The sequence below is a fragment of the Anomalospiza imberbis genome, chromosome 4, assembly GCF_031753505.1.
Source record: "Anomalospiza imberbis isolate Cuckoo-Finch-1a 21T00152 chromosome 4, ASM3175350v1, whole genome shotgun sequence".
In the NCBI taxonomy this organism is placed as follows: Eukaryota; Metazoa; Chordata; class Aves; order Passeriformes; family Viduidae; genus Anomalospiza; species Anomalospiza imberbis.
The window spans coordinates 30928003-30954204 of NC_089684.1; the positions used below are offsets into that span (position 1 = coordinate 30928003).

At 39.5% G+C, this 26202-nt stretch overlaps 2 protein-coding genes across 12 annotated transcripts in view; one reads left to right on the forward strand and one right to left on the reverse strand.

Moving 5' to 3' along the window:
• ZNF827 (zinc finger protein 827) overlaps window positions 1-26202 on the reverse strand; it is a 127150-nt gene that overhangs the window by 50387 nt on the left and 50561 nt on the right. For all 11 annotated transcript variants that reach the window (XR_010998249.1, XR_010998250.1, XM_068187727.1 and 8 more), the window contains 3 exons: window positions 24865-25875; window positions 20826-20998; window positions 10229-10712 (listed from right to left, as the gene is read on the reverse strand). Coding sequence is in view for 9 of the 11 variants with exons in the window: in XM_068187727.1 (XP_068043828.1) it covers window positions 10229-10712; window positions 20826-20998; window positions 24865-25875 (1668 nt within the window). In the remaining 2 variants the exon portion in view is untranslated. The remainder of the gene's footprint in view (window positions 1-10228; window positions 10713-20825; window positions 20999-24864; window positions 25876-26202) is intronic.
• Window positions 1-26202, forward strand: part of LSM6 (LSM6 homolog, U6 small nuclear RNA and mRNA degradation associated) — a 120557-nt gene that overhangs the window by 9722 nt on the left and 84633 nt on the right. The gene's annotated exons all lie outside the window — the stretch shown is intronic.

The window sequence follows — 26202 nt, forward strand, 5'->3', positions numbered from 1 at the left end:
CCATGAAGTGCTCACCATCTCCCAGAGACCTGAACTCTAAAATATGAGGTACAATTGCCATCTTTATCAGAATCAGACACTTACATTTGCTACTTGGAGCCTTTTTTCATTTCCACACAGGTCAAATTTTTTAATGTTTGTCTTTGGGGGTGTGCTAATGATTTTTAAAGCTACTGCATTACCCGATAACAAAACACATGTTTTCAATCTATATTTCAGAGTTGTTTGATTTTCCTCCTTGTTGCTTGGCAAGCCATTACCAAAGCAACGTGCACATACATATTAGTTTTAATCACTTCAGAAATTACATTACCTCATATCTGGAATTTTTAACATGACCTATAGGCACATTTACCAGCACTAGGAATTGCTTTTGCATTTTTTATTTTTTTTAAAGAGCAAAAGCAGAAATATGAAACATTAAAACATGCTTTAAACCATAAAAATACAAGTTAGAGCTCTGAAGCCACTCTTAACTTTACTAAGATACTAACAAAAAAATTCTATCTATCTTCTTTATCCTGGCCTGTCTTTTCTGGGGTTTGACCTGGGGTGGTGAATGGTCACAAAAACAAAGAGACCCAAACCTTCTCTGCTGAATTACCTTCTGCTGTCCTTTGCTTTTAAAACATGCCACTCCAGCTGCTATGCTGGTATGAAAAATACCTCCACCAGGATCTGAGTGCAACTGAGAGACAGCAGTCTGCATGAACTTTCAGAGAACACTGGGGAAAGAAAAGGTCTTTTGAATTTATTCATTTCAAAAAGGTATTAATTCAAATTTGTCCCAGAAAATAAAGGAAGCATGAGTCTGAGTGAAGAGGTAAAGATGACCCACTGAGAACAACCATTAACCTGTGGACCTAGCCTTGTCTCTGCCATGAACCAGGGCAGAAAATGAGCCAGGTAGAGCAAGCACTACAGGCTGGGTAAGCCTACACTCTTCCACCATTTAAAATAGAGGTGATATTAAACTTGCATAGATAGTGTAAGTTTGCAACCATATGCCATGGCAAAAACGTCCATAAACAGAATGTAACAGAATTCATAGAATATCACAGACTTAAGCAAGGTACTTATTACAAGAGTTAGGTGCAATAGTATGCAGTGGCAGACGCTTATTGCATTATCTTACCACAAGAAAAAGGATCAAAAGGAATGCTTTTGGAAGAAATTAGCAATTCTTTAAACCCTCTTATCACCAAGGCAAAAGTCAGCAGCCAATTTGACCCAGTCAAAGGGCAGGTGTAGCCGCTATGTTCTTCATCCCAGGGTATCCTCAAGCCCTACTAACATGAAGACAAGTTCTAATAGCTCAGAGGACCAAGAAATTCGAGGTAGATCACGTCAGAGTTTAAAGAGTTTAGTGATAGTCCAGTTCTTGGCCATTCAATTCAGGAAGAACATTGAGGTGCTGGAGTGAGTCTAGTGAAGGGCAGCAGAGCTGGTGAAAGGTCTGGAACACAAATTTTATGAGATGTGGCTGAGGAAACTGGGGGTGTTTAGCCTGGAGAAAAGGAGGCTCGGGGGTCACTATCACTCCACAATTCCCTGAAAGGAGGCTGAAGCCATGTGGAGGTCAGACTCTTGTCCCAGACAGCCAGCAACAGGATAAGAGGAAATAGTCCCAAGATGCACCAAGGGAAGTTTAAGTTGGACGTCAGGAAGAATTTCTTCCAGAAAGAGTGATCAGCCATTGGAATGGGCTGCCCAGGGAGGTGCTGGAGTCACTGTCCTTGGAGGTGTTTAAGGAAAGACTGGATGTGGCACTCAGTGCTGTGACCTGGTTGACAAGGGGGTGTTTAGTCATGGATTAGACTCAATGATCTCAGAGATCTTTTCCAACCTGACTGATCCCATGAAGTGATAGATGCAGAATGAATCAAGTTTCCTTCTTTTCCTCTGTACACCTTTTCCTTTCTGTCCCTACCCCACACGTGATCCCTCCTGCAGTGACAGTATGTGCTGCTAGGAGCCACTGCCTCCTCACACTTCTGAGCCACTATCCAGGGTAACAATGATAAACAAAACCACGTTGATAACAAATCTACTAGCACAGCATCAGACATAATCTAAATGAGCTCTTCATGAGATATTTGTCCTCTGTGTGTTTATAATACTTCACCAATGAGAAAAATAAAACATAGTCAGGGTGCCCCAACCCAGAGGAAGCCCAGAAGGTGTGCCTTTGGCAGTATTACGTGAAGGAAAAAAATCCCAGACTGCTGTTCTTACCCTTGTCACTGATTCTGACTCTACCTGCTTTGTTTTGGACAGAAGAGGGAATGAATAAATTAGGAAAGAAGTAGAGTCTTATTTCTTTAATTAACTGGCAGCACATTCCTTGAACTGATGATGTTTTCTAAAAACCAAACATTTAAATTGTAGATTAATCATAAAAATAGAAGAGTTATTTCTCTCATTTTTCTTCCCCCAGAAAATAAAAACAAAACCAGACAACTACTGGGTCAGTTTCAAGCAAATTGCTACTATTAATAGGGTTTTTACTCTTTCTTGAAATACACAAAAGCAGATTCTAATGTAAATTAAGCCTAAAACACAAGGGCAAATAAAAAAGGGCAGGTTGTCTCATTTGTCAGATCCATACATTAAACCCAGAGGGGCAAAAAACCCTCAATACAAAAAAGACCCCTAAACAACAAAAGTCCCTACCACTCTTGTCTCTGTCCCATCTTGGATACACAACTATGGACAAAATTGCTAACACATGGGGAATAGCAAGTGTGATGCATCCATTAGTCATTTTAGGGAAAACAATAAACAGATGTAAGAAAAAAACATTGCAAATAAGGGATGTAAAAGTTTACTATGACCAGTTTTTAAAAATCCCATGGTTGAGGAATCCTTAAAAAAATTAGAACTAGACAAAAATGTGTTGAATATTATTAAAGTATATTTGAATGACAAAATTATTACTCACTGGAAGGAAAAGTATCTTCTATCTACATACAAAAATAGATACACATACATATCCTAATTTGTATTTAATTTACATTCATTCTGAACAGCAGTGAGAACAGAATGAAGGATATGTTGTCTGTAGACTGAATAAAAAACCCCCAGCAATTTAATTTTGAAATACACAGCAAGGAAACAAAACAAACCCACACAGCAAATGAAACCAACAGGCAGGAATCTCTCAAGCATGGTGGATAATGCTCCATTTGTTCCATTCCATATCCAGAAAAAACACAGATCAAAGAATCTTCCAGACTGCTGATTTTTATCTTCCTGGCAACTGGAACCATTTGAGCCATTTGGCAAAAGTAGATGATGAAAGTTATAACACTTTCCTGAAACTGCCAAATGCCACAAGAAAAGCTTTGGGCATCTGCCACTAATCTGAAACACTCTGGTAGAAGCTGCTAACTCCATCAGTCCACTTAAGAGGATTTCTAAATGCTCAAAATGTTTATAACTGAAAGAGGAAAAATGGGCTGATTACTTCCAAGACAACCTTAATGTTACAAGTCATAGTTGGCAAGAAGCTGGTCACTGCTCCATCTGTCTGAGAGAAAAACATGAAGAAAAAAACAGAATCCACAACAAAAATTCTGCCACAAAAAAGGCCATGAGAAACAGCATTCATAGAGTCTGGGTTGAAAGGAGCTATGATGAAACTTCCATTCCAGATGGTAAGCTCTGAGCAGCAGAGGTTAAAATGAACCAAGGGCCTTTGACAGATCAGTTCTGCCGTATTTGGAGGACACGGGTTCATGACCATGGGCATCACATCATCCTGAAGGCAGCTGTGGTCAATAAAGGGTGTGACTTGGGTCATCTACTGTTTTATTCTCTAGCAGTTGAAATGTCCAGGTAGGAATTGGCATTCTGCATGGAGACCATGGCTTACATTTTATGACATTCAAGAACTGGGAAAGTGGCACAAACAGAAGCAGCCCCCAGTCAGCTAATTGCTTTGTGAGAAAAATCTATGGTATTGGACCCTGTTGGAGAACCTCCAGACTAAAATCCAATTGGGCTGATAAATTATGTTCATCCTATTAAACAGAGAGGCTGCATACACTGTAAGTAGCCCAAAAGGAGAAATACTGTTCTTCTGGCAGGACATTCTAGCTGGTCTATCATTTCCTTTTAGTGCCTTTTGCCCTGGAGTATTAATATGTCCCAGAGCACTTCATGCTACCTTAATCCTTCTAGGAATTCTCAGTCAATTACATCTGAATTTTAAAGCTCTCTACTTTGCCCTAACTAACCTATAGGGCTATAAAGGACAGAATGGGCATTACCAATGAAAAAGCTGCTCGTGACTCAAGGGTGCTCAGCATTACAACATTTCTTTTTATCAAAGCAGTGCAATGGCAGAACAGACAATCACAAATACGATGATACCATGACTTGACACCCCTGGGCTTCAGGAGATCACTAAAAATATGAGGTCTTCCAAACCACATTGCTTAAGTACATTAAAAACTGCAAGCATAAGTTAAGAAAGGCCAGTTAAGTAAACTGATCTGTTTTAGAGCTGCTCTGTGTTTAGAAAGCTGGAGTCAAGCACGATGAGACATAGCAAAGGAGAATGACCAGTCCTGCTACTGTGCCCTCAAAATCTCCCCATGTTCTAGTCCAAGTGGAGTGAAGGAATCAGACAAATTGCTAAGGCAGGTGCATAATCACACATCCTTCCCGACACCCCAAGATGTTTGCTCTGCAGCCAGAGTCCCACAGGCTAAACAAGGCTGTAGCATCTGCTAAGACCATTTCCTCCTTTCCAGGCAAAAACCAAAACAGCAGCAGAATAGGTAAGATTGTGAGGACACTGGAGAAAAGAGAGGGAGCAGTGAAAGGAGCAAGAAGGAATTTATTGCTGATAAGAAAGAATTACTTGCAGTATTGGAATGTCTTCTCGCTACAAAGGAGCAAAAACAGGGGAGAGAAATATCACCAGACCGGCCTTCATATTTGTTTAACAAAACAAAAAACAAAACAAACAATCAGAGATGATTAAACTAACAGTGTTTTCAAATCCTATTTTGGATAGATGAGAGAGAAAGGCTCATGAGCTCGGACTTCTGCCCAGAGTAATGGTGTATTCAGGGAAACAAAAGAGCCATTAGCTTAGTCCAGTCCTATACTCCTAATGTAAGAGTTTGTGTAGACATTAAAACTAAATTGTAAACACAGACCTGGTCCAGAATTATATTGCTGGCTTCTTTTAAGTTGTATTGGACTGAGTACACAAAAAAAAAGGTGTTTGTTATTCTGCATTTTAAATTGCTGGATTAGAACAGACACTATACTGCTTTATCTTGCTAAATTCTACATGTTCCTTCAAGATGCAAAACACAACAGTGTGATTTTTAGGATGCAGGGAAATTGTGGATGCAAGACTAGAAATTGCTGAAAAGAAATTATAAGGGTGATGATATATCAGTAACAAAGATTAGAACAAGATTTTATTTGCATAAGTTTTAAGTAGATGTGCTATTGCATATCAGAATTTTACTTCAAATTAAAGGTCTGTATGGAAACTAGGAAAATGAATCTGGAGAGACTTCAAAGAGAGGACTTGATGACATCAGGGGTATTTGCACTGACAGCAGCATTATGGAATTCACAGTATTTTAAAATTAAAGACATGGCTCAATAATTGCCAGTCCTGTGCACTTACATATTCCAACATAAACTACGAATCCCAAATATAGACAGCCTGGTCTTTTCTCTGGAACTTGCTACTCAAATACATCAATTATGGCAATTAAATTGGATATGCTTTTATTTTATTAAAAATAGCCGTTTGAAGAGTTCAAGCGAGCTAGTTCAGCACAGTCAATGGCAAATTATAAAACATTTCAAATTACTTGTGTTACCTTTAAGGAACGCAGTAATTTTCAAGAGCCTAACAGAACAAATAATCTAAGTGATTAGTTAGCTTTTCTGCTAATAAGCTGTATGTAGCTGTCTGATGATTTACTCTCTTATTTTTCCATTAATGGAATCAGCTAATAAAACACAAATGAAAAGCCCAGATATTTTGGACAGTCACCAAAGTCCCATAGTGGCTTTATTTCCCAAAATAAAGACTTGACTCCTTGCATGACAGTGACAGCAGATAGAACAAACTGAGAGACAGCAGTTTCTAATTGGTTTAACATGACCAGCCCCAAACCCTCAGCATTTTAGCTTCTTCCTCCTGTCTTTTTTTAAGGTTTTCCATGCAAGTAACTTGAGGAACATTAAAAGAACAGCAGAGGCAGGGCACACTTGATACCACTTCACAAGATGAAGAGACCTGCTTGCTGGAGCAACACACTTGTTTAAACCCAGAGAGGTGGGGGAGAGAGGCCAGCAATGAAGGATGTGTACCAATTACTGTTTCCACACAGAATCCCATGGAGAGCAATAGTGCAAGAATCCCATTCATTTTGCTGGGATTCATTTATTTCCGAATGTTAAAAGTTACTGCAGCACATAACGTAGGCACAGTAATAACATCACTAGGGTACACTGGCCATTGTAGTTTGGATCATTGTGAAAGAAATTTTTATTAAAAAAAATGCTCAAGCCTGAAAAGTGGGTGAAAGGACACTACTATTTAAAGAGATGTGTTGTATAATGTCTGCCACTGAAACCTTTGAAACAGGAAAATCAAATACTCTTTATATTAAGATATGAATGCTGTAATAAAGTTTCAACATGGAATTAATGGACTGGAGGAGGAAAACATACTGACAAAGCACTGCTTCAGCAAAACACTGTAAAAATTTAAAGTGTACAAGCAGACCTACTGAAATCAGAGGAGCAAGATTTGAAGGTAAAAACATGTCCATGCTTAAATATTCTTCTCTTTATGTGTTGAGTCATCTGCTAATTATCCTTGCAAAAAAATCTGAATAAAGTTTTAGAGAACCCTTTTAAATTTCTTGTGACTTTAATATCCTCTCCTATCTTAAACTAGGACCTAGAGAATTTAATCTAGGAAAACAAAATCAAGATTTGGTCTAAGTTTTAGATTTACATTTGGTGATTTGTGTTATGCCTAATTTCATACAACACATAACTAAAGATCTTTCTGGCAAGCAATGGCAGTCACCCACACCAGTATTTCTCAATCTCTTTAAAACTAAAGCTCCCCATAGCCTTTCTGAAAAAAAAAAACAAAACTGAATGGCTGTTTTGGGCAGTGTCTCCATAATTCAACTCTGGCCCGCTCCAAATCAGGTCTAAACTTCGAACATCTGTAGATTTTTCCCCCAATTTGCATCTCTGCATCTTGCTGCTTGTTTTTGTTCAGATAACATTTCTTGCCACTGCTTATGACATCATATGGTCCACTGATTGAGATACACAGATTTAGTCCATCTTACTGCTGACATGACCAGCCATATAGTCAGATATGACCAGCCATATCTGACAGGCAGCTGTTTCTACATTTCCCCCGTGGCAGAGATGCCACAATTTCTCCAGCCAAACTATCCTAGAGGTATAAAGACCTCAGCTTGGGAAAGATTTTCCTAATACAAACTTAAACCTTAAAGCCATGCAATCCTGTTACTTTTGGTCCTAATTACAATGAATTTATGATTATTTACTATAATCTCCATTCTCCTGGAAACTATGCAAAAACAAATGGAAAACAAAGAAGTGGTTGGTGACAGCCAATGTGGCTTCACCAGATGCAAATAATGCCTGACAAATTTGGTGGCATTTTATGGTGGAGCTACAGCACTTGTGGACATGGGCAGAGCAGACTTGTGCCAAGCATTTGACACTGTCATATGTGACACCCTTGTCTCTAAACTGGAGAGACGTGGATATGACAGATGGATTTCAGCAAGTTTCCCATGAAACCAGAGGTATACAGATTGACACCAAGCAAGAAGAGGAGCAATAAACATTGGCAAGCAAAAATTAATGTTTATTTAGAAGATCAATACTCAATAAGAATAAATGCCATATTCTAAAAGTCTATATATCTATCTACTGCTTCTTTCCTAGCCACAAGGCCTGTCAGAGAAGAAAATTAGATTGTTTTGACATAATTTGGTCTCGAAAAATCTGTGTTGGCTGTTAAAATTGGCAGATACAATTTGAGATGTCAAAAGATTTAGATCATTGGAAAGGTAGGGCAAATAACTAAAGCTCTGATGGGCCTAACAAGACTGTCGTAATAAAGAAATCACTCAAAGGAACTTCATTCAGCAGAGCTGAACCATCAAAACTGCAGCTAATACTCAGCCAACTTGCTAAAAAGATAATTACTTCTACTCTAAATTTATGCACTCAGTATAGAGGAAAGCATGAACCAAATGTATGCAACACAATATAAATCTCAGAAGAAAAGAAATCCCTCTCCTTATGACATTGCTCTTCCTGCGTAGCAAACTTGGTGACTGGCAGTACATTTTAATCCAAATATGCGCACATACAAAATTACAGATACATCTTGCTCCCCCAGTGACTTTATAACATGTTGCTAGGTAACAGTGCATACAAGTCAGGTTTCAAGACCTTCAGTAAGTCACCATAAAATAACTGCATAGGCCTTTTGCATGAATAATGTACATTTGTATCCTTTCTCTGATGCCAATAGAGCAGACACTGAAAACATGACTGTCTGCCAAACTGTGAACAGCTTCCCATCAACTGCTACATGAAAAGCCACACACCAAATTGTTGCATGTTCTCTCAGCTTTCAGGCTTTCCCCACCTCTCCTGCACTCTGCTCTCATTCCTGCTATATGCAGCCATCACGAGACCAGCCCTGCTGATGTGCAGAGCCTCTTCATGAACAGCAACCCAAATTTAAGATCGACATCGGAACAACAACATGTGTGGGACAGCTGTTGGACAGTGTAATATGGATTTCATATCAAGTCCAAATTTGAAACTCAAGTAAAGAAATGTACACACAAATCCAAACAGACTCATCCTGCCCGCATTTTATCAGTCAGAATAGTCACTTATATTGATGGATTATTTAATATTTTGTTTCAGGGGGAAGTCCTGTGGCTTCTTCCAACCAACACAGCAAGCCATTTGTGCCAGCCCAATTCACCTCCTGCTTGCCCTCAGCTGTTTTCTCTTTTCCTGGATGGCTTCATGAAGCCTCAGTCTCGATTTCTTGTATTAACCCATTCTACTCAATTCCTCACAGAACTGTGACCCCAGAGGTATAAAGATCTGGAAGATGAGGAAAAAAAAGATTTTCCCAAACAAACGGCTGTGGTTTCACCAAGGTTGGGCATTAAGACAGAAATAATTCCTTAGTTTATCTGATAATAAAATTTGCTCAAATACAACTTTCCATTTATAGGAGAAAGCTGACTAATTATTTTCTGTTATAAAGGTTTTCTTCTATCTCCAAAGCCTAAAATGTCCCAGAGGGACTGAGATCTCCTTGTGAAACAGAAGTTCCTTGAGTGACATTTTTTCTGACTTCTTTCTCTTCAAAAAATTCAAGGCCAATTTCAAAAACATTTGGCATAGAACACCTCCCCAGCATATCAACTGTTCTGAAGTATTCACTCAAATCAATAAAAGAGCACATAAAATATAACAGATCCACCCAAAACACGTCCTACACTTCAGTCTAACACATGAATATCATTCTTACAGCAATATTCTGACAGTGAAAAAGCACTAAACACATGTTTGGCATTAGATAGGGATTTCAATTTAAATAATAATTTTTAAAAGCTGTACATAAATCTTTAGGACTACTATTCTTTTAATAGTGTTAGCAACAAAACTCAAAAGCTGTTAACATTCACACTTCACATGCATTTACTACATAGGCCTCAAATACTACTTGGAAAGGAAGGTGAGCAATATTTTATTGGTCCTTTTTAACAGGTGAGTGAAAGCAGAAAACTTAAAAACTGAATTTTTGAACACGCTGAGCACTCGGGTGACCCTCAGTGATTTCAAACTGAAACTACAGGTACTCAGCATGCCTGGAAAATGCATCACAAGAGATTTTCCAAGGTAAATACTAATGAATGTGAAAGCCTGGATAAACAGTTCTCACTCCTAATCCCAGCAATTAAACAGCAAAACCCCTCTCTCCTCTCACTGTTTCCCCTCTGCCCTCCACCATACACCTCTGCTACCAAAAGAAAGAAGAAATTATAGTTAAGAGGCTACAATGTTTTTGCTCCTAGCAATTCCTTGACTTAGTAAAACCAAGACAAAGTGTCTCCTAGCCTGTAAAAGAGTAGAAGCAGCAATGCTGCTGCTCAATTACCTGACAGCTTCATAAGAAAATCTGATGCCATCTTGACAGAGATGTCTTGGCTGAATAGTGCTGATGCTGTATTGGCCACGAAGTCAGAGGAGTCTTTCAGCTTTGTGTTGTTTGGGGCTCTGTCAGAAGTGCTAAGAGCAAAAGGTGAAGCTGAGGCGCCAGTGTCGTCTTTGGGCTCTTCTTTCATCAGCAAAGGTGGAACACCCCCACCAGGCTGCCCAGCCACATCAGGTGTTTTGGATACAGATGCTGATCCTGTGAGGTCAGGCCCTGCTCCTTCCCTCTGTGGTCCTGGGCAGGAGTCACTGTTTAGCTGTGGTGACCCCTTCACCTCAGTTTCTGGCATTTCCTCCTTCACTTTAGACTCTGTCCTGAGGAAATGTTGATGGCAGCGCATGTGGAGTTTCAGGCTGAAGTGGCGGGAGGAGGTAAAAGGGCATAGCTGGCATTGGAAGGTCTCACCCCTGTCTTGGTGCTGATGAACCTGGTTCAAGAGGTGAAAGACAAAAGCTTGTATTAAGCCAAGCAGATTAGTAGAATTGCAGAACTCTCAACTCTGTTTCTCACACTGTTTGAAAAAAAAAAAAGAAAATATTAACTTAATATTAAAGAAAATATTAATGAGTGAACTTTTCATTCTGAGCACTTGGAAAGTGGTCAGACCCCAAGAATAGTAGGATTCTTTCACACAAGTCAAAGAACGTAAGCATCAGATTCAAGTGAAAACAAAAAAAAAAAAAAAAAAATCAGGAACATCTGTTTCTACAGCTTGGAAATTATGATGTCTGCTTTGGATCAAACAGTCCTTACAATCAGATCCTGATGACCTGTCAGTGCAAAAAGACTTCCAAGCTATAACTAATAGCTTTCTTGATTAAAAACCAAACATCACTCTGTGCAACCTAACTAAAAAAAATTGTTCAGGGCAACCCAGCTAAAAAAAAAAAACCCAACCAACACAGCAATGTCCATCATTGATTTATGTATCATTAGAGTAAAAACACAGCACCTGGCAATACCAAGCAGCAATTGAAACAGTTTGCTGCAAATTAATTCTACCACAAAATAAACAGCTCTTTTATGATACAATAGAAACATGAGAGATGGTGTCTGCCATTTATTCTAGTTTATCAGTCAATTAAGGATCACAGTTAATCTTACTGTCCTCATATTTGGACTGCAGGCTCTTTGTCATGGAGCCTGCATGCTCCGGTACGAATACAATGCCTGCCATCCTCAGGCTCAATCCTGATTACCTTTTAGAGGGAACTCCATCCATCCGTATGTAATGGCTCACGTATTATATGAACAGACACACTCATTAAACTATATAAGCTACAGACATATAATTATACAATTTCTTGCTTCATACAGTACTCATTAAAGAGAAGGAGCAACTGAGCCCAGTGTAATAGCAGCAAGGCTGTTGAAAAATCTTTTCGCTATGGCTTCACAAATAAATTTTACATCCTGACAGCAGCACTCCAGGCTACTCCCCGCAAAAAGGCTGGCAAATACATACATTTGTTCCTTACTAATGGATGAACATGTGATCAGGGCACACTGGCACCAGCTGAGCTCCACACATTCGCTTTCACTTGTGACTCAAGTTGGTTGGAAACATTTCAGCGAGACAGATTTTTGTTGGAAAATGGCAATTTGTTGAATGCAAAATATTTCACCTGAAACATGGAGAGGTTTGATGAACTCTTGGCAAACAAGGTGTGATTCCCCTACCCTACTGAGTGGCACTCTTCCTTCCCCCTGCTCCCTGGGCTTGGCTCAGAAGCAGCCAGCTGTGCCAGGGATCTAAGGCTTGCTGCTACAGCTTGGGAGTCCAAAAGCCCTGAGGGCTGCAGATCTACATGAGGGAGCTTAGAAAACCTAACTTTAGCTAAGGCTTTCAGCACTTTCCAGTCTTCTGCAGAACTGAGATCAAGATCCTGAGGGTCCCAGTGCAGACACCACAGTGCTCCAGGGTAACAGCAGCATTTCCCAATCAAAGTTCTCTCAGAATTCAGGCTGGAGTTTCACATAGTGGTAGGTAGACTTGGCTTGATTGATTTCCTATATTGTAAGAGGAACTCAGTCACAAGCTCAGATCCAGGATTTCCAATTCTACACAAGCCCTCAACTCAGGTTTGCTGAAATGTGAAGCTGGGGGATGTCCCTCTTTTTGTACTTTTTGCATTCAGTGAAGACACATTTCACCAGTGGTGTGTAACTTTTCACTCAGTGGTTTTTGGTGGCTCTGGAGGTGCTAGACAGACAGCAAGAGAGAATTTCTCTCGGCCAGAATGACATTCTCAATACTATCTAAGCATGACATTTACAGACAAAGCAATTCTGGAATAAAAAGAAAAAAAGAAAAAAAGAAAAAAAGAAAAAAAGAAAAAAAGAAAAAAAGAAAAAAAGAAAAAAAGAAAAAAAGAAAAAAAGAAAAAAAGAAAAAAAGAAAAAAAGAAAAAAAGAAAAAAAGAAAAAAAGAAAAAGAGAAAAAAAGAAAAAAAGAAAAAAAGAAAAAAAAGAAAAAAAGAAAAGAAAAAAAGAAAAAAAAAAAAGAAAAAAGAAAAAAGAAAAAAAGAAAAAAGGAAAAAAGGAAAAAAGGAAAAAAGGAAAAAAGGAAAAAATAAAAAAAAAAAAAAGAAAAAAGGAAAAAAAAGGAAAAAGGAAAAAAAAAGGAAAAAAGGAAAAAAGAGGAAAAAAGGAAAAAAGAAAAAAGCTACTTCTAACCTGACACATATTTAAAACAACCTTGCAGAAGAATAGCAGCACAATAAATTCTAAATATTAGCAGGTTACAATGAAAATGCCAAGCAGATTGCTTGTGTACACTATTGGAAGCAGGATGGTCTGTGAGCACAGCAGTGAGTGAGCACTCTTCAGAGAACACCGAGATGTACTCAGGGCAGCAAGCACCCTCACCATGGCAACTTTATCTCTTACACCCACAGATTCTGTGTGCCAGGGTTTCTCTCCAGGATCCCTTTCAATCAGCATTTCCCTGCCTATGTGTTTAACCACATCTTCCAGAGTTCCTTATCACAGCCATCGATCCGATGCCTTCAGAAGGCTGTCACTGCTGCAGGCAGGTGACAGAGACTGTGTGGGAGCCCACCTTCTCTCCCTGGGAGTATGGCATGCCACCTCTGCAATATCTTTTGAGAATGGATGAAAATAGGAGCCACTGATTCATTTGATTTCAATTTTTTTCTCCTGCCCAAAACCAGTAACTTCATCACCAATGGATTTCTCATAAAATAAAGAATGTTTGTAACTCACAGCCAAGGAATGACAAAGTTCAAACCCAAATATTTTGAGTATTGAAGGGAAAAATTTTAGACCTAGAAAAAAAGAAAAAAACATTAAGCCAAAGATTTCGCCCCCAATGTCCAGAGTCCATTCCCACCAGAAGATTTTAACTTTTCTTCTCAAAAATAAATCACATTAATTTAAAAATTTGAGCACTAAAGCTAAGCTAAAATCCCTCTAAAGGAAAAACTATCCCTTATTCTCTCATTCAACAGCAGCTAAAAGAGCCAAGAATTGCCACTCTTTGCCATTTAGGGGGAAGAGTCAAGGCAGCAACTACTTGCTGCAGAATAAAAAACAAGAAACCCCATAGAGCTACACAAAAAGCCACAGGGGAGATTTAGTCCACGCAATATTACAGTCCAAAAAGCTGCCTGCTCCCTCCATGAGGCAGAGAATGGCTCTTATACTGTGCTAATGCTACCATCAGATGTCTTCTTTAGACTCCAACGGGCTCTTCCTGCAAGAACCACAGGCAGGAGGAGACAAGAGTGCAGCTGGCAGGTTCTCCCCACAGTGCCAGTCTGAGCCCAGCTGCTGCCAGATTTGGATCTCTCTGGATTACACTGCAACAAACCACAGTGCACAACTTGCTTATACACAATGCTTCTTTCAAAATCCCATAAAACTACTGTTTGACTTATGCCAGATCCACTTAAGGGCTTCTGACTTTGGAGTTTATTTCCTTTAACCAGGGATGTTCTCCTTGACTGGGCAAAGGACTTGAATCATCTGCAGCCTGCAGATGCCCAGTCTCAAATGATATTTTGTGGTTCTGCAGTTTTTTCAGTGTGTGCTTGCTATGACACTTGCAGTAATTTTCAACAAAATTACAGTGTCCTTACAAACTTTAGGCCTTGTTTGAGGACTTGGATACCAGTTATCGGTTGGTCAAAATTTAAATTTTTTTTTTCCTCTCGGTTTCTCTTGCTGCCCCCTCATTCTCACATTACAAGAAAGAAAAAAAGAAGCCATTCAGCTCATCTTCTCTATCAAGCATTATTCTGATCACACCTCTCTCACCCTCCTGGCAGTCCCATTCTTTTCAGCTTCTTTCTTCAAAGGCAGTCCTTTCTTGCCATCCCACTAATAATTTTCACTGCCAGCTTTTAAAATCCCTTCTATTTCTCATGTCTTTTCTAATGCAGTGACCAGAAGTGGCAGCATACCATATGCTAATAGTAACATTGTTACATTTTCAGTGTTATTTCTGTTTTATTCTCCAGACACTCAAATATCTAATGTGCTTTTTAACCACTGCTGTGCATGCTAAGAAAAGGTTTTCATTGAACTGTCTATAACAATATCCAGATATTTTTCCTGAGCACTTACAGTTCATTATATCCGACAGGCAGGTGCATTATTAGACTCTGGTTTCCAAGGTACAGTACCTTCTATTTGTCAACAATAACTTAATTTGCCCCCTTGTTTATCAGGCAGCCAGCCTCCTTTTGTTCCCTTTCAAGTTTTGCCTTTTTAATTTTGATTCATGCACACAAGGTTGTACCATCTATAATTCTTTTACACACAGTCATCACACTGTGTAGATCATATTTGCTAAAATATGCACAATTTCACTTTTAGTAATGGAACACCCCTCTGTTAGCCTTTTGTCATGCTTAAAATTGCTAATTCCTCCCTACCCTTTGTTTTACTGTCTCTTGGTGAATTTCTAATTTGCCATAGTACATCACATTCCTTAATTTATTTGGCAGCTTCTCTGTGAGAAGCTTTGCCAAAGGCTTTTTTTATAGACCAAATAAATTGTAACTGATTTTAAAGTCCATGATTTTCCTGACATGCTCAAAACATCTTAGTAGAGGAACACATGATTTTCTTTTACAGAAACCACATGTCCTTCTCCTATCACATCATTTGTATCAATGTGCTGGTTTTTCTTTTACTTTTCTTGTTTTGTTTTGGTATGGGGTTTTTTTGGTGTTTTTTGTTGTTGTTTTGGTTTTTTTTTCTTTTGTGGACATTGTAACTTTCCTGGTATCATAAGCCACTTCTTAAGTCATCTTTTCGTACTTAAAAGCAACATCTCTGCTGATTTACCAGCCATTCAGATGTACCACAGTTACAAATACATGTGATCCCACCCGACAGGGTAAAACAGGTGTGAAGAAAAGGGTCACACAGACACATCCTGCAATTCTGTGGCACTGCTGAGGTTGATCTTTTCCTTTCCCCTTCCCTAAAGCTGGGTAATGCTTTGCACAGACTCTACTTTCTGGTTATGAGACACTGGCATTCACATTTCTTTTGTAGGATTATTTTAAAAATTGAGTACACTTTCCATTTTAACATGTAGCATGTGCCCTCTGCTTTTTCATTTCATGCTCTTTTCCAAGAAATTCCCTAATTTTAAAAATATTGCATTTTCAAAAGTTGAGTGCTGTGGTGCTAGTTTTGATCCTTCCCCTCAAGACACATATGTTATTTATATAATATTTTCTTTTTTAAATCACTTCCTTGCTTTGCTTGAAAACAAGGGGCGAAAAAGGCCTCTCTGCAATGCTGAACTACTGGATTAGGTTTTTGGGTTTTTTTTTTTATTTAAAGATTTAAGGTCCTGTCTTATTTTTGTCTCATATGCAAAAAGTGAGATTAAAAGGGAGATACTTGAAGTCATTTGTGGTGCCTGTCTGAGACTCCGAGCACAGACTTTATGTGTTGAAAAGCTGTGCAAGTTTGCATTAGCTCCCCTCAGCTGCTGGGGAGGTCATGGAATCACAGGTGCCTCCCACAGCTCTTCAAGTTTAACTTGAAAATAAACAAAACCCCCTCCCATAAAACACATTCAACCTCCCTCTCCCAAGAGGTAAAGATGCTTTGAAAATAACCAGTCCTATACTTCACCAAAATGGATTAAGAAAGCTTATTCAGTTATCTGACACTTGCTGAGGAAGAAAGAAGAAAAAGGAAATCACCAAGGGGAACTGAACACATGGTCCCATTCCTCATGACCTTTTCTGATTCTCACTATCATATCATTAATAGGCTCCCTAACTGCAAGGCTGATTATAACCCTCTTTGTATTAGACACGAACAATAATCTGGATCTCACTGAGATGGTTGCTCTTCATAAGCAGGAAAACCCTGTGGTTGAGCATCACATGACCTGCCTACCACTGCACTGAACCTTCCGGTTAAGCTTAATCTTCCCTTCCTTCATTTTCTATCAAACCCTCATGTTTAATTTAACCACATGTTCACAATGCCAAACTTCTTTTCCACTGCTATAACAGATAGCTCACCCATTCCTGCCTTATGCCTATACAGCAGCACAAGGAACATTTATAGATGGTGGTTTTGGCCATATGCTCCTCTTCCTCACTCCTCCTTCCAAGTGCTCAGCTAATATCCTGTTGCTTTCTTGGAACATATCTGTATGATCTCACAGCCTATCTGTCCACCAATTGCTGAGGAAGATATGTGCATGATTCAAAGGCACCAATTGGCCAAAGTCTGACTGATGCTTGTAGTATTACTCTGAGGAAAATGTAATCCCTACCAGGAAAAACAGAAAAGCCTGACTACATCTTGCTGAATTACACCACAACTTTCCGTTGCTTTCTGCAGAAGAAATACACAGTATACTGTCTCAAGAAGAAAACACAATCCGACTGAACATATATTTTGATAAACACAGAGAAGGACTCAAGCACAATACTTGCTGCCTGCTTGGACAAGACCACCGCTCTCACTTGCCCATTCATTTTGTCCAGCTTCATTTTCAGTTCAGTGCTCTCAGCATCCCTGGAAACCATGCTGTGATACCAGAATCAGCTGCTCAGATGCTCCCCCCAGATTCCTAGGAGTAAGAGCCCAAGGAATGCACTACATGCACTACAATTTGCCTCCAAAAAAAACCTAATAAAATTCTGTACTGCATCTATTTTAGGATTTTTATGAGGTGCCTATCACTGTGGAATCTAAACACAATATAATAATTACAGTTAACACTCTGTGCCTTAAAAGGCAGGCTACTCAACCCCCCTTGTTTGTTGTGTGTCTGTGTGGAAACTTTCCTTCTGTTTCCCTTCTTGTGCCTTTCACTTCCTCGCCTCCAGTTGTGAGCTGGCCCTGGCAAAATGCCCTTAGTGGAAGAAAGCTTCATCCATGTGGTGGGTAGCACATACAGATCTGAATATGGGTCAGGGCTGGAATCATTCCAGCTCTCTATTAAGATTTTCTCCATAGCAGGGGATGGGACACCAAAAATGTTGGCAATGTTGTGTTCTGGGTCAGTCACTTAGGTATGTTACAATTATCATAAAATTACACAGTATATATATTATATAGTTATTGGTCATTAGCCTAAAGACACAGCAAGGAAGGCCCATATGGACACACAGACCATTAATGGAAATTAAATCTCCAAATAACCAGTTTCAGTGGAGAATGCCTACAAGAACCTAGGAAAAAAAAAAAAAAAAAAAAAAAAAACAACAAGGTGGTTCATGGCTATGTTGCCTAGGATGACACAAAACCAAAATAATCAGATTTTGAGGACTGCAGCTGAACAAAACATATTTTGCCTGTTACCCTTATCAATATTAAAAAATAAAACCCTGAAAACCAAAGAGTAGCATAAAAGAAAAAAAGCTTGGTTTGTTACAGCATCCTGGAATAAAAGTTGGCTTGTAATGAATGACAAACACCAGCCCAGTACCTTGGTTCTGAGTGGCCTTTTTGGTTTTGAAAAATGTGTCTTCACCTGTAGCCACAGCTGACACATGGGGAGAAATGGGTGGAGAAGCAGAAGCAGTTCTACCTTCATGGGCTGCCTGGCAGAAAGGAGATAAGGCCAGGTAGCTCCCAAAGGATACTAAGACAATAAGAAAACCAACACATCCAGTTGGCATAACCAGAGCACTGCATCCTAAGTAGCTTCTAGCTGTAGTCTACCATTTCTGGTGTGTATTCAGTCCATTTTGAACGCTGCTGGATTATATATGTTCCAGATTTTATAATATCACATACATATAGATTTAAAGGAAGCACTGCTTATAATGAGAAAAGAAATCTGGTATTTCTTTTATTTTTAATCTTGTTATCAATTTATACTTCCTCCAAAAGGAATTCAAATTATGTCTGACACTTTTGGACACAAGACTAACATGCCCCTTTCTCATTCACCTACTTCAGTTTTGACATGATAGAAAATAATTTTATTAACACCTTAGTCAGTTGAGAAAATTGTATGAAACTGTTTGAAACTAGGGTAAAATATTATCTTTCAGATTTTTGTGCTTGTGATTCTTTGCATCTATCTGTAAGACCAAAAAACAAATGCAAACCACCTGGTTTTGTAAAACAATTGCTTTCACCTCAGATAAGGACAATTCTGCCAACAAAGATGCCCAAGTCCATCATGACCTTTATGACTGGACTGCAGTGATGGAGAAGACTTCAGATCGGGCCTCCACAGTAAGGCTGAAGGTGGCTGTAATCGCTTACATTGAGTCAAACAGGCCTGACTCTGACCTCAGGGGTTTCTAACTGAGCATTACCCAGTCATAATTAAAATATTACTAAATAAATAACACTACATGCTACATGATTATACAAGGAAGTATGTTTTAAGCAGATGCAGGCTCAGTTAATGAAAGCATTAATGCTGGGAGGGGAGTAGAAAAGAGCATAAGAGCCTCAGAAAGCCATCACTTTGAGAACACACAGAGACAGTAAAAAAGTCCCTGATTTTGTCCAACATCCTATCTGTGACCACCTGCAGAAATCACCATGCCAAAAAGGAAGGGATAGATCCTCAACATTTAAGCAACATTTTTGCCAGTAAGGCAAAAAAATACAGAGAACCATTATCTCTGCAGGGAACAATGCAGAGATAATGTCCTTTACAAAGCAGGGGACAACAACAGGTCTTTGACAGGGAGTAGTAAGCTTCTAGGTGATGCATACTTCTGTGCAGGTTGTCAACAGCTGAAAACAAACAAAAACCCCCAGACTTTCTTTCCATGCTGTGTTCCCATCCTGTCTATTCATCCTCTGCTTAGGTTGGCCATCTGTGCCCTCTAGTCAACATAGAACAGCAAGTCCTAAAAGAGAGAGCCATAAGCACTGAGCTTATTTGATAAGGATTAGCATGATACACTGAGGATGCCTGGGAATAGTGCACTGATCTACAGTAGAAGTGTTGAGGAATGAGCCTTCAGACTATAGGGGGATGATTTAAGACCTAGCAACAACTTAAACCATAGCAAGATCTGATGTTGTGACAAGAGGAATCTGAATAATTTACACAGAAGGGAACAGCTTCTTGAGTGTAAGCAAGGCCATACTCTTACTATTCAGTACGCTCAGATTCTGCAATAGCATATATGAAACCTGAACAGGCATTTCTGTCCCCCCTCACACCATTCTGATACCCTGTTACACACATTCATCTAAAACAGACAAAATGGTAACTATAATAAAACATTTCCCTATTATTATAAAACTCAACTGCATTAATAAGGGAAATGTTTTTACTTCAGCTTATCAGAGGGCTAAGAGGACAGGTACCATTTTAATGTCCTCAAGAATATTCTACAGCTTGCAAGACTCAGCACTTTGTGTTGCAACCCCATAGTCTGCTTCAGCTAAGCAGACAATCAGTTTCTTCACATTTTTCTATTTTTCTGTATCAACACAGATGTTGCTTCCTTCAGAAGGTCATCTTCAGCATGAGCACAAAACTTTGGCTGAGTAAAAAACACACTTTAAACTTGAAAACAAAATATTACAGTATAATCTGTCATTCATTTTGGTTTGGATGATTCACTGCTGAAATGCCCACAGTTAAAAGCTACAGCAAGAAAAAAAGTTAAAACTGCAGGCCTGCCTGTAGAAGGCAATGGAGAGATCCTTGCTAGAGCTGGCCAGGTTGGTTTGCCCAGATAGAGTGAGACACTGGCATGCAGGGTTATTAGCTGGCATCCTGGGAGTAGCACTGATAGAATTGAGTGGTGTCACATGCCAACCAACATCCCTGCCTCTGGTGGTTCCAGGTCTGGAACTGAATCAGTCACAGACAGCTTGTGCTGCACCCAATTGACATAACCCAAGGCAGTTTCCACATTGCACAAAATGGAAAAGCAAGCAATGGAATAAAAGTTATTTCTTTCTTTTTATGGCCTCTTTACTTAAGTACAGGCATCATTCATAGTACGACTAGGGAAATTTTGTTCTTGCAAATGCAAATGAAATAGCTTTGTTATACTATCAGTTTTTGACTGATTATTTGAGTATTTTGATTGTCAGTAAAGATTTCCCTTACCTTCATGTGTGATTTGAGATTGTCCTTGCGTGCACAGCGGAAAGGACAGAGTGGGCACTGATGGCTCTTCAAACCTGTGTGAATCACCATGTGCCGTTTCCAGTAACTCTTCCTCTTGATAACCAAACCACAGATGGGACACTGGAAAGGTTTTCCCCCTTCTTCTTCTGAGGCTTAGCAGGAAGAAAAAGAGAGGATCCTTTACAACCACTTGTAAAATACTTTCCCCTTGTAAACATACTCAAAATATAATTTCTCAATGCTAGAATTTAATCTGTAAAGAGACATCAGTTAAACAGCAACAGGTACCAGAAGTTTCCATTCTCCCCTGCATATACCTTTCCCCCTGGATCTAGTTATTATCCCTCTGAGAAAGGTCACCATAATTTATAAAGGTTAATGCCCCAAACTTCCTTTCACTAATCAGTAGAGGATGCTGCTCTCTCTCACCTGGGTCCTAATGTTCCTTATAATTTAACTGCACTGAGATGAATGCCTCTCATAATCATCACTTTTCAGCTTCATTTCCTATCAAAGGCTGGTTGTAGCAGAGTATGGAAAATATGCATAACTGTTAAAAAATGATCCATTTCTACATGTGATGGTTAGCCAGCAGAGAAGCAGGACATAAAGAACGGAAGAATCCACAACTTATCTGAAAAGCATACTGGTATTGCACAGCAGATATATTTAACACCAGAACTGAAAGACTCTGGAAGTCCTGCTGCTGAAATTGTCTAGTTATAGCACAAGCAGATACCGCTGCAGCATCAGCCATCAAAGGTCTTCAGGTTATAGGTTTCCTTCTGCTCCTCTAATTGCCAGGGCTTTAAATCTACTGCCTTCCTAAATCTCTGCACTCTGCTTTACTGTCCAACTCACCTAAAAAAAAAGATTTGGTGGCACTGATCAGGAAAATATGGTTAGACCTCAAGTGCAGAAGCATCAGAAGGTTGAAGGAGAGAAAAATTCCTTGCTGCTGACTTTGCACAACTAACCCTCCATCCATCCAACATCTCACAACAATTTCCTCTCATTATTATAAAGACCTACTATTACAGGGGAACTGGATGTCCTTTTCCTCACTGTAAAAGACAAGACTGTTTTCAAATATCCAGAGCTCAGCAATGTGCATCTTGCTATTCAAAAATTCTCTCAGACTATTTAATCTCATTACTGTCACTGATAAGAATCTAGCAAACATGAAATTCCCTTGATGAGGAACTAAACGATAAAAACCTCCAGAAAGATTTGTCATGTCGCAAAATACAATTCTTGCAATTAAGCAGGAAATAAACCCACTGTAATTCAACTGATTAGGCAGTGATTATGTAAGTACAGAAAGGGACACAATGTCAAAGCATGTACTATTGCAAGTTCAGAAATTCTCCTTGTAAAATATTCTATTACACTTAAAATATCAAATTGTTCCCCTCTCTGCCTGTCTGAAGAGTAGGCCAAAACCAATGTCATAACTGCTTATGTTTGTTTTTAAAAAAAATTACTTTTTTCTTCACAAAAGGCAGGAGAGAGACAAACCACAGAAAAAAATACATGGGTGGCTTTTTTACCTATCTGATCTTTTCCTTCTATCACATATTTTCTTCAGCTTCTGGTTATCACCCAGAAGAGAAATGTGTAACAAGACCTGGTTTTGACCCCTTTAAAAATAAATCTGCAATCAAGATGAATCAATGGTGATTTAGCACATTACAAAATATGCAAACAAGTGGGATGAATGCATGTGACCTCACCAATAACAGTGACAATTAGTGTTACTCAGTAATTGTGTCAGTGTGCTCCAAAGTTGAACCGTGTTAGCTCTATACTTCGTGAAGCTCAGAATAAAAAGAAAATCAGGGGTTTCAGCTTTCCTTCATTTATATTGATGCCTATTTTATATCACAATATTACTCCAGTGAGGAGAGAATCAGCCAGTGCTTCCCAAAGAAGTTTTGGTACAAAATTACAAGCATCACAGTCATTAATTTACACCAAATAAGTATTCAGTCTGTAAAAGAAATGTCTGTCACCCACACTCTTTCAAAACAATCAGAACTTAACAGATATTCCAGGCTTCCTTTTCAACTTCATCCCAAATGTGTAAGCAGCTTATAAAACTGGCAAGATTAACAGATTGATAGAAAAGTTAATCTCCTCTGTACCAATTTACTATAATAAACATGCAGGTCATGATTAGGCTGACCAAACCTGACATGCCATTTCAGAGGCAGCTACACTCTGATACGCCATGGCTCCAGCTTCTTGCCTGAAATAATTGTGAGCAAACAGCTCAACGTGGTGGACAAAAGAGCAGCAGGCATGCTCTTGTTATGAACTTACCCCTCTTTAAATAGCCTTCATCCTTGCTGCTCCTTACTTACATCTAATTAATCTCACTGAGTATTGATCTCATAACCAAAGCTACATGTTGCTAGTGGGGAAGTGAAACAGATTCATAACAGCAAAGCAAACTCATCAGTGTATTAAAAGTTCAGTGTATGAGTGTGGGGAAAAAGACCTCTCAAGCTATACCTACTGGGAAAAGATACTACTCTCTGGGAACAAGACAAAAAAGTCTCAAGGAACAACCAGACAGACACAAGATAAAGCATTATGCAACTATATGCCTTAAAAAAAAAAATTAATGCCATAAGGCTCTCTGAGCTAAAGGAATCAGGAATGTGTAACATTTATTTTCATGGCAAATGTACACATTCAGCTTTAAGCTTATGTTACTCCAAAAAGGATTTCATCTAAACTAATGAAAACCTTAGGCCAGGCCCATGCCAAGAATAGTTTGCCACTTTAATTGCCTTGGCAAAACACAGCAGTTAAGCATTTGTAGAACACATGTATAACACAGAGCAAAAACTGGTAGTGGCTGTAACTCACTGCATACCTCTCCCTCCTCTTCCAAGGGAGGGATGAGCATTGCTGTCCATTCAATAGCTTCTAACCCATGAGTGTTAACCAAGAGCCGCACAGGGACAGACCAGGCCTCAGGATACCCCTAAACAAAGAGGTTAGGCCAGAAAAACAGCAGGCCAATTACACAACATCCATGTCAGACTTCGTATCTGTACACTGGCTTGCTACACCTGTGCAACCAGGCTAGTATTCATGATAAAACTCAGCCTGATAAAGGTGGAATATACTAAACCACCTTGTGCATCTCATGAAGATACCTGCCATACTTCCTTTTCCTCTTCAGCAGAACACTGATGACACCTGAAGCCATATGTTCCACCAGAAATTTGAATCCGTGATGTGAACTTTTTACAGAAAGAGATGAAAGAAATTATTTTTCCTTATTTTGAAGATGGATCATTTAAATTCCCCTGCATGGCTTGCCAGTTCTTTAAAGCTTTTGTTACCCAGACAGTTTCTTCTTCTTCCCTATAACCCTGATTCCTTGACTGTCAACAGCTGGAACTGATGGAGGAAAGTCAGATGTGTAAAATGGTTCTTGTTGAGCAAATTAGAGAAATGCAGTTTAGTTGGATTTTTTTTTTTTGTTAACAACAAAGGATTGTAAAAAAATTTTAATGAAAAGTGGCAACACAATAATATACTCTGGTAAATTAGGACAGGATAGTAAGGGATTACACAAAAGTCCATTTGTGACAAAGACAGCAGGAGGGAGAATTCTCCCTTGTCCAATATTTCAAAAGCACTAGTTTTGTACATGCTCACTGATACTGTGAGCTCCCTCACAGGGATTCTTTGATCTTCTCCATTAAATATTTTTGTGGACATATTCTAAACTTGGCAAGAGAGGAAAATACTATTGTATGGAATGAAAGGGGGGAAAAATGTACCGATCTGTACACTTACACCTTTAAAATAGGGAAACATTTGTGACAGCTTGGTCTCAAAGTGGTACTTCAAAAAGCTTTCCTATTGTTCACCTAAAGTATCTATTTCTTATTTTCATAAGACATGGAATCAAACCAAATCCAGACCCACTGAAGAGATGTTATATAAGCCTACAGCAAAACAAACACATTCTACTTTGTGGTTCAAATTGTATCCATACCTGTACTAGTGGGTTTGGATGCTCTTCCCTTCGGGACTGGTAGTAACAGTAATTCCAAAGACTGCGGTGGAGTTGCTTTCTCTTGTTTCATCTCTGAAAGCTGCAGGGGATCCTCAGGAACCAGTGATTTCTTCTTCTCAGCCAGGAGGGTGCCTGCAGCCCTTGCAGCAACCTCCTTGAGGAGGGCAGCTGAAGAGGTCATGGAAGCCAGGGAAAGGAAAGAGCTGGCTGGAGGCGGGTGCTCCTGCCCAGGAGTCATACTTCTTTCACTCACTTTCTTAGATAAAGCTGCTAACGTGGAGCTGGCTGACTGAGAGCTAAAAGGCGAGGAAAAGGATTCGAATCGTATCGTGTCCTCAGTCCTGGAAAAAGATTTGTCCTGCAGAACGGCATTGGCTGCGGCTTTCAGCTTCAGGATAGCTGAATCAGGGGACAAACCACAGGTGGTGGTTGAGTTTGGCAACCATTTACCTTGATTCCATATAAAGTGACTGCCTGCATTGTATTGGTCACTTTGTTCCTGTTTCTCAGCAAGCTTTCTGGCAAGCACACTTAGCTGCTGGGCATGGTGAGCAGGTGGAGAGAAGGAGATGTTTGAGCCAAGATTTACGGGGGACTCAACTCTGCCATTGACTGGAGCAGCAGCATCCAGCTTGAGGGAGCCAGCCTCCAGGAGCCGCCTCAGGTTACTGCTCAGTGGCTTGTTTGGACCAGGAGGTTCCTCTTCACCCAGAGAGGACACATCTGGAGAAAGGTGCTCCTTGCTCTGTAGCGTGTCTCTTAGTGCCTCATTTTCAATGGATCCCAGCTCTGCTGTGTTGCTGCTTGGCGTTGCACTTCCCAAAGAGGTATCGGGGGAGGTGGACTGCTCTTGAATTCTGTCCTCAAGAGACAACTTAAAGTTCTCCTGGACTTCTCCATATGATGCTTCCGAAGGAGTTTCTGAAGAATTCCCAAACCAGCGTTCTTCTTCACTGAGCTCACCTTCCACTTCTTCCTGTCTGGTACCATCTGTGTGGAACCATGAACGACAGCATTATTCCCAAATCTGTGGAAAGCAGTTCTCAGCATGAAGCATGCCTGACCTCTGCATGACCCTCCTGAATAGTCCCCTAGCACACCCCCCTAAAGTACACAGGCTTGGAATCAGCCTAGATTCAGTGACCAGAAAAATATGGTAAAAATGACCATCTTTTTTCAAAATGAATAAATCTTTCTTAGAAGACAAAATGATGACAAACCTGTCATCTTTCAGTCTGCGTAACTAAAGCGGCTAAAACTGCAACAATACATATAAACGTAATATATATTCATATATTGCAAACAATTCTTTATTGG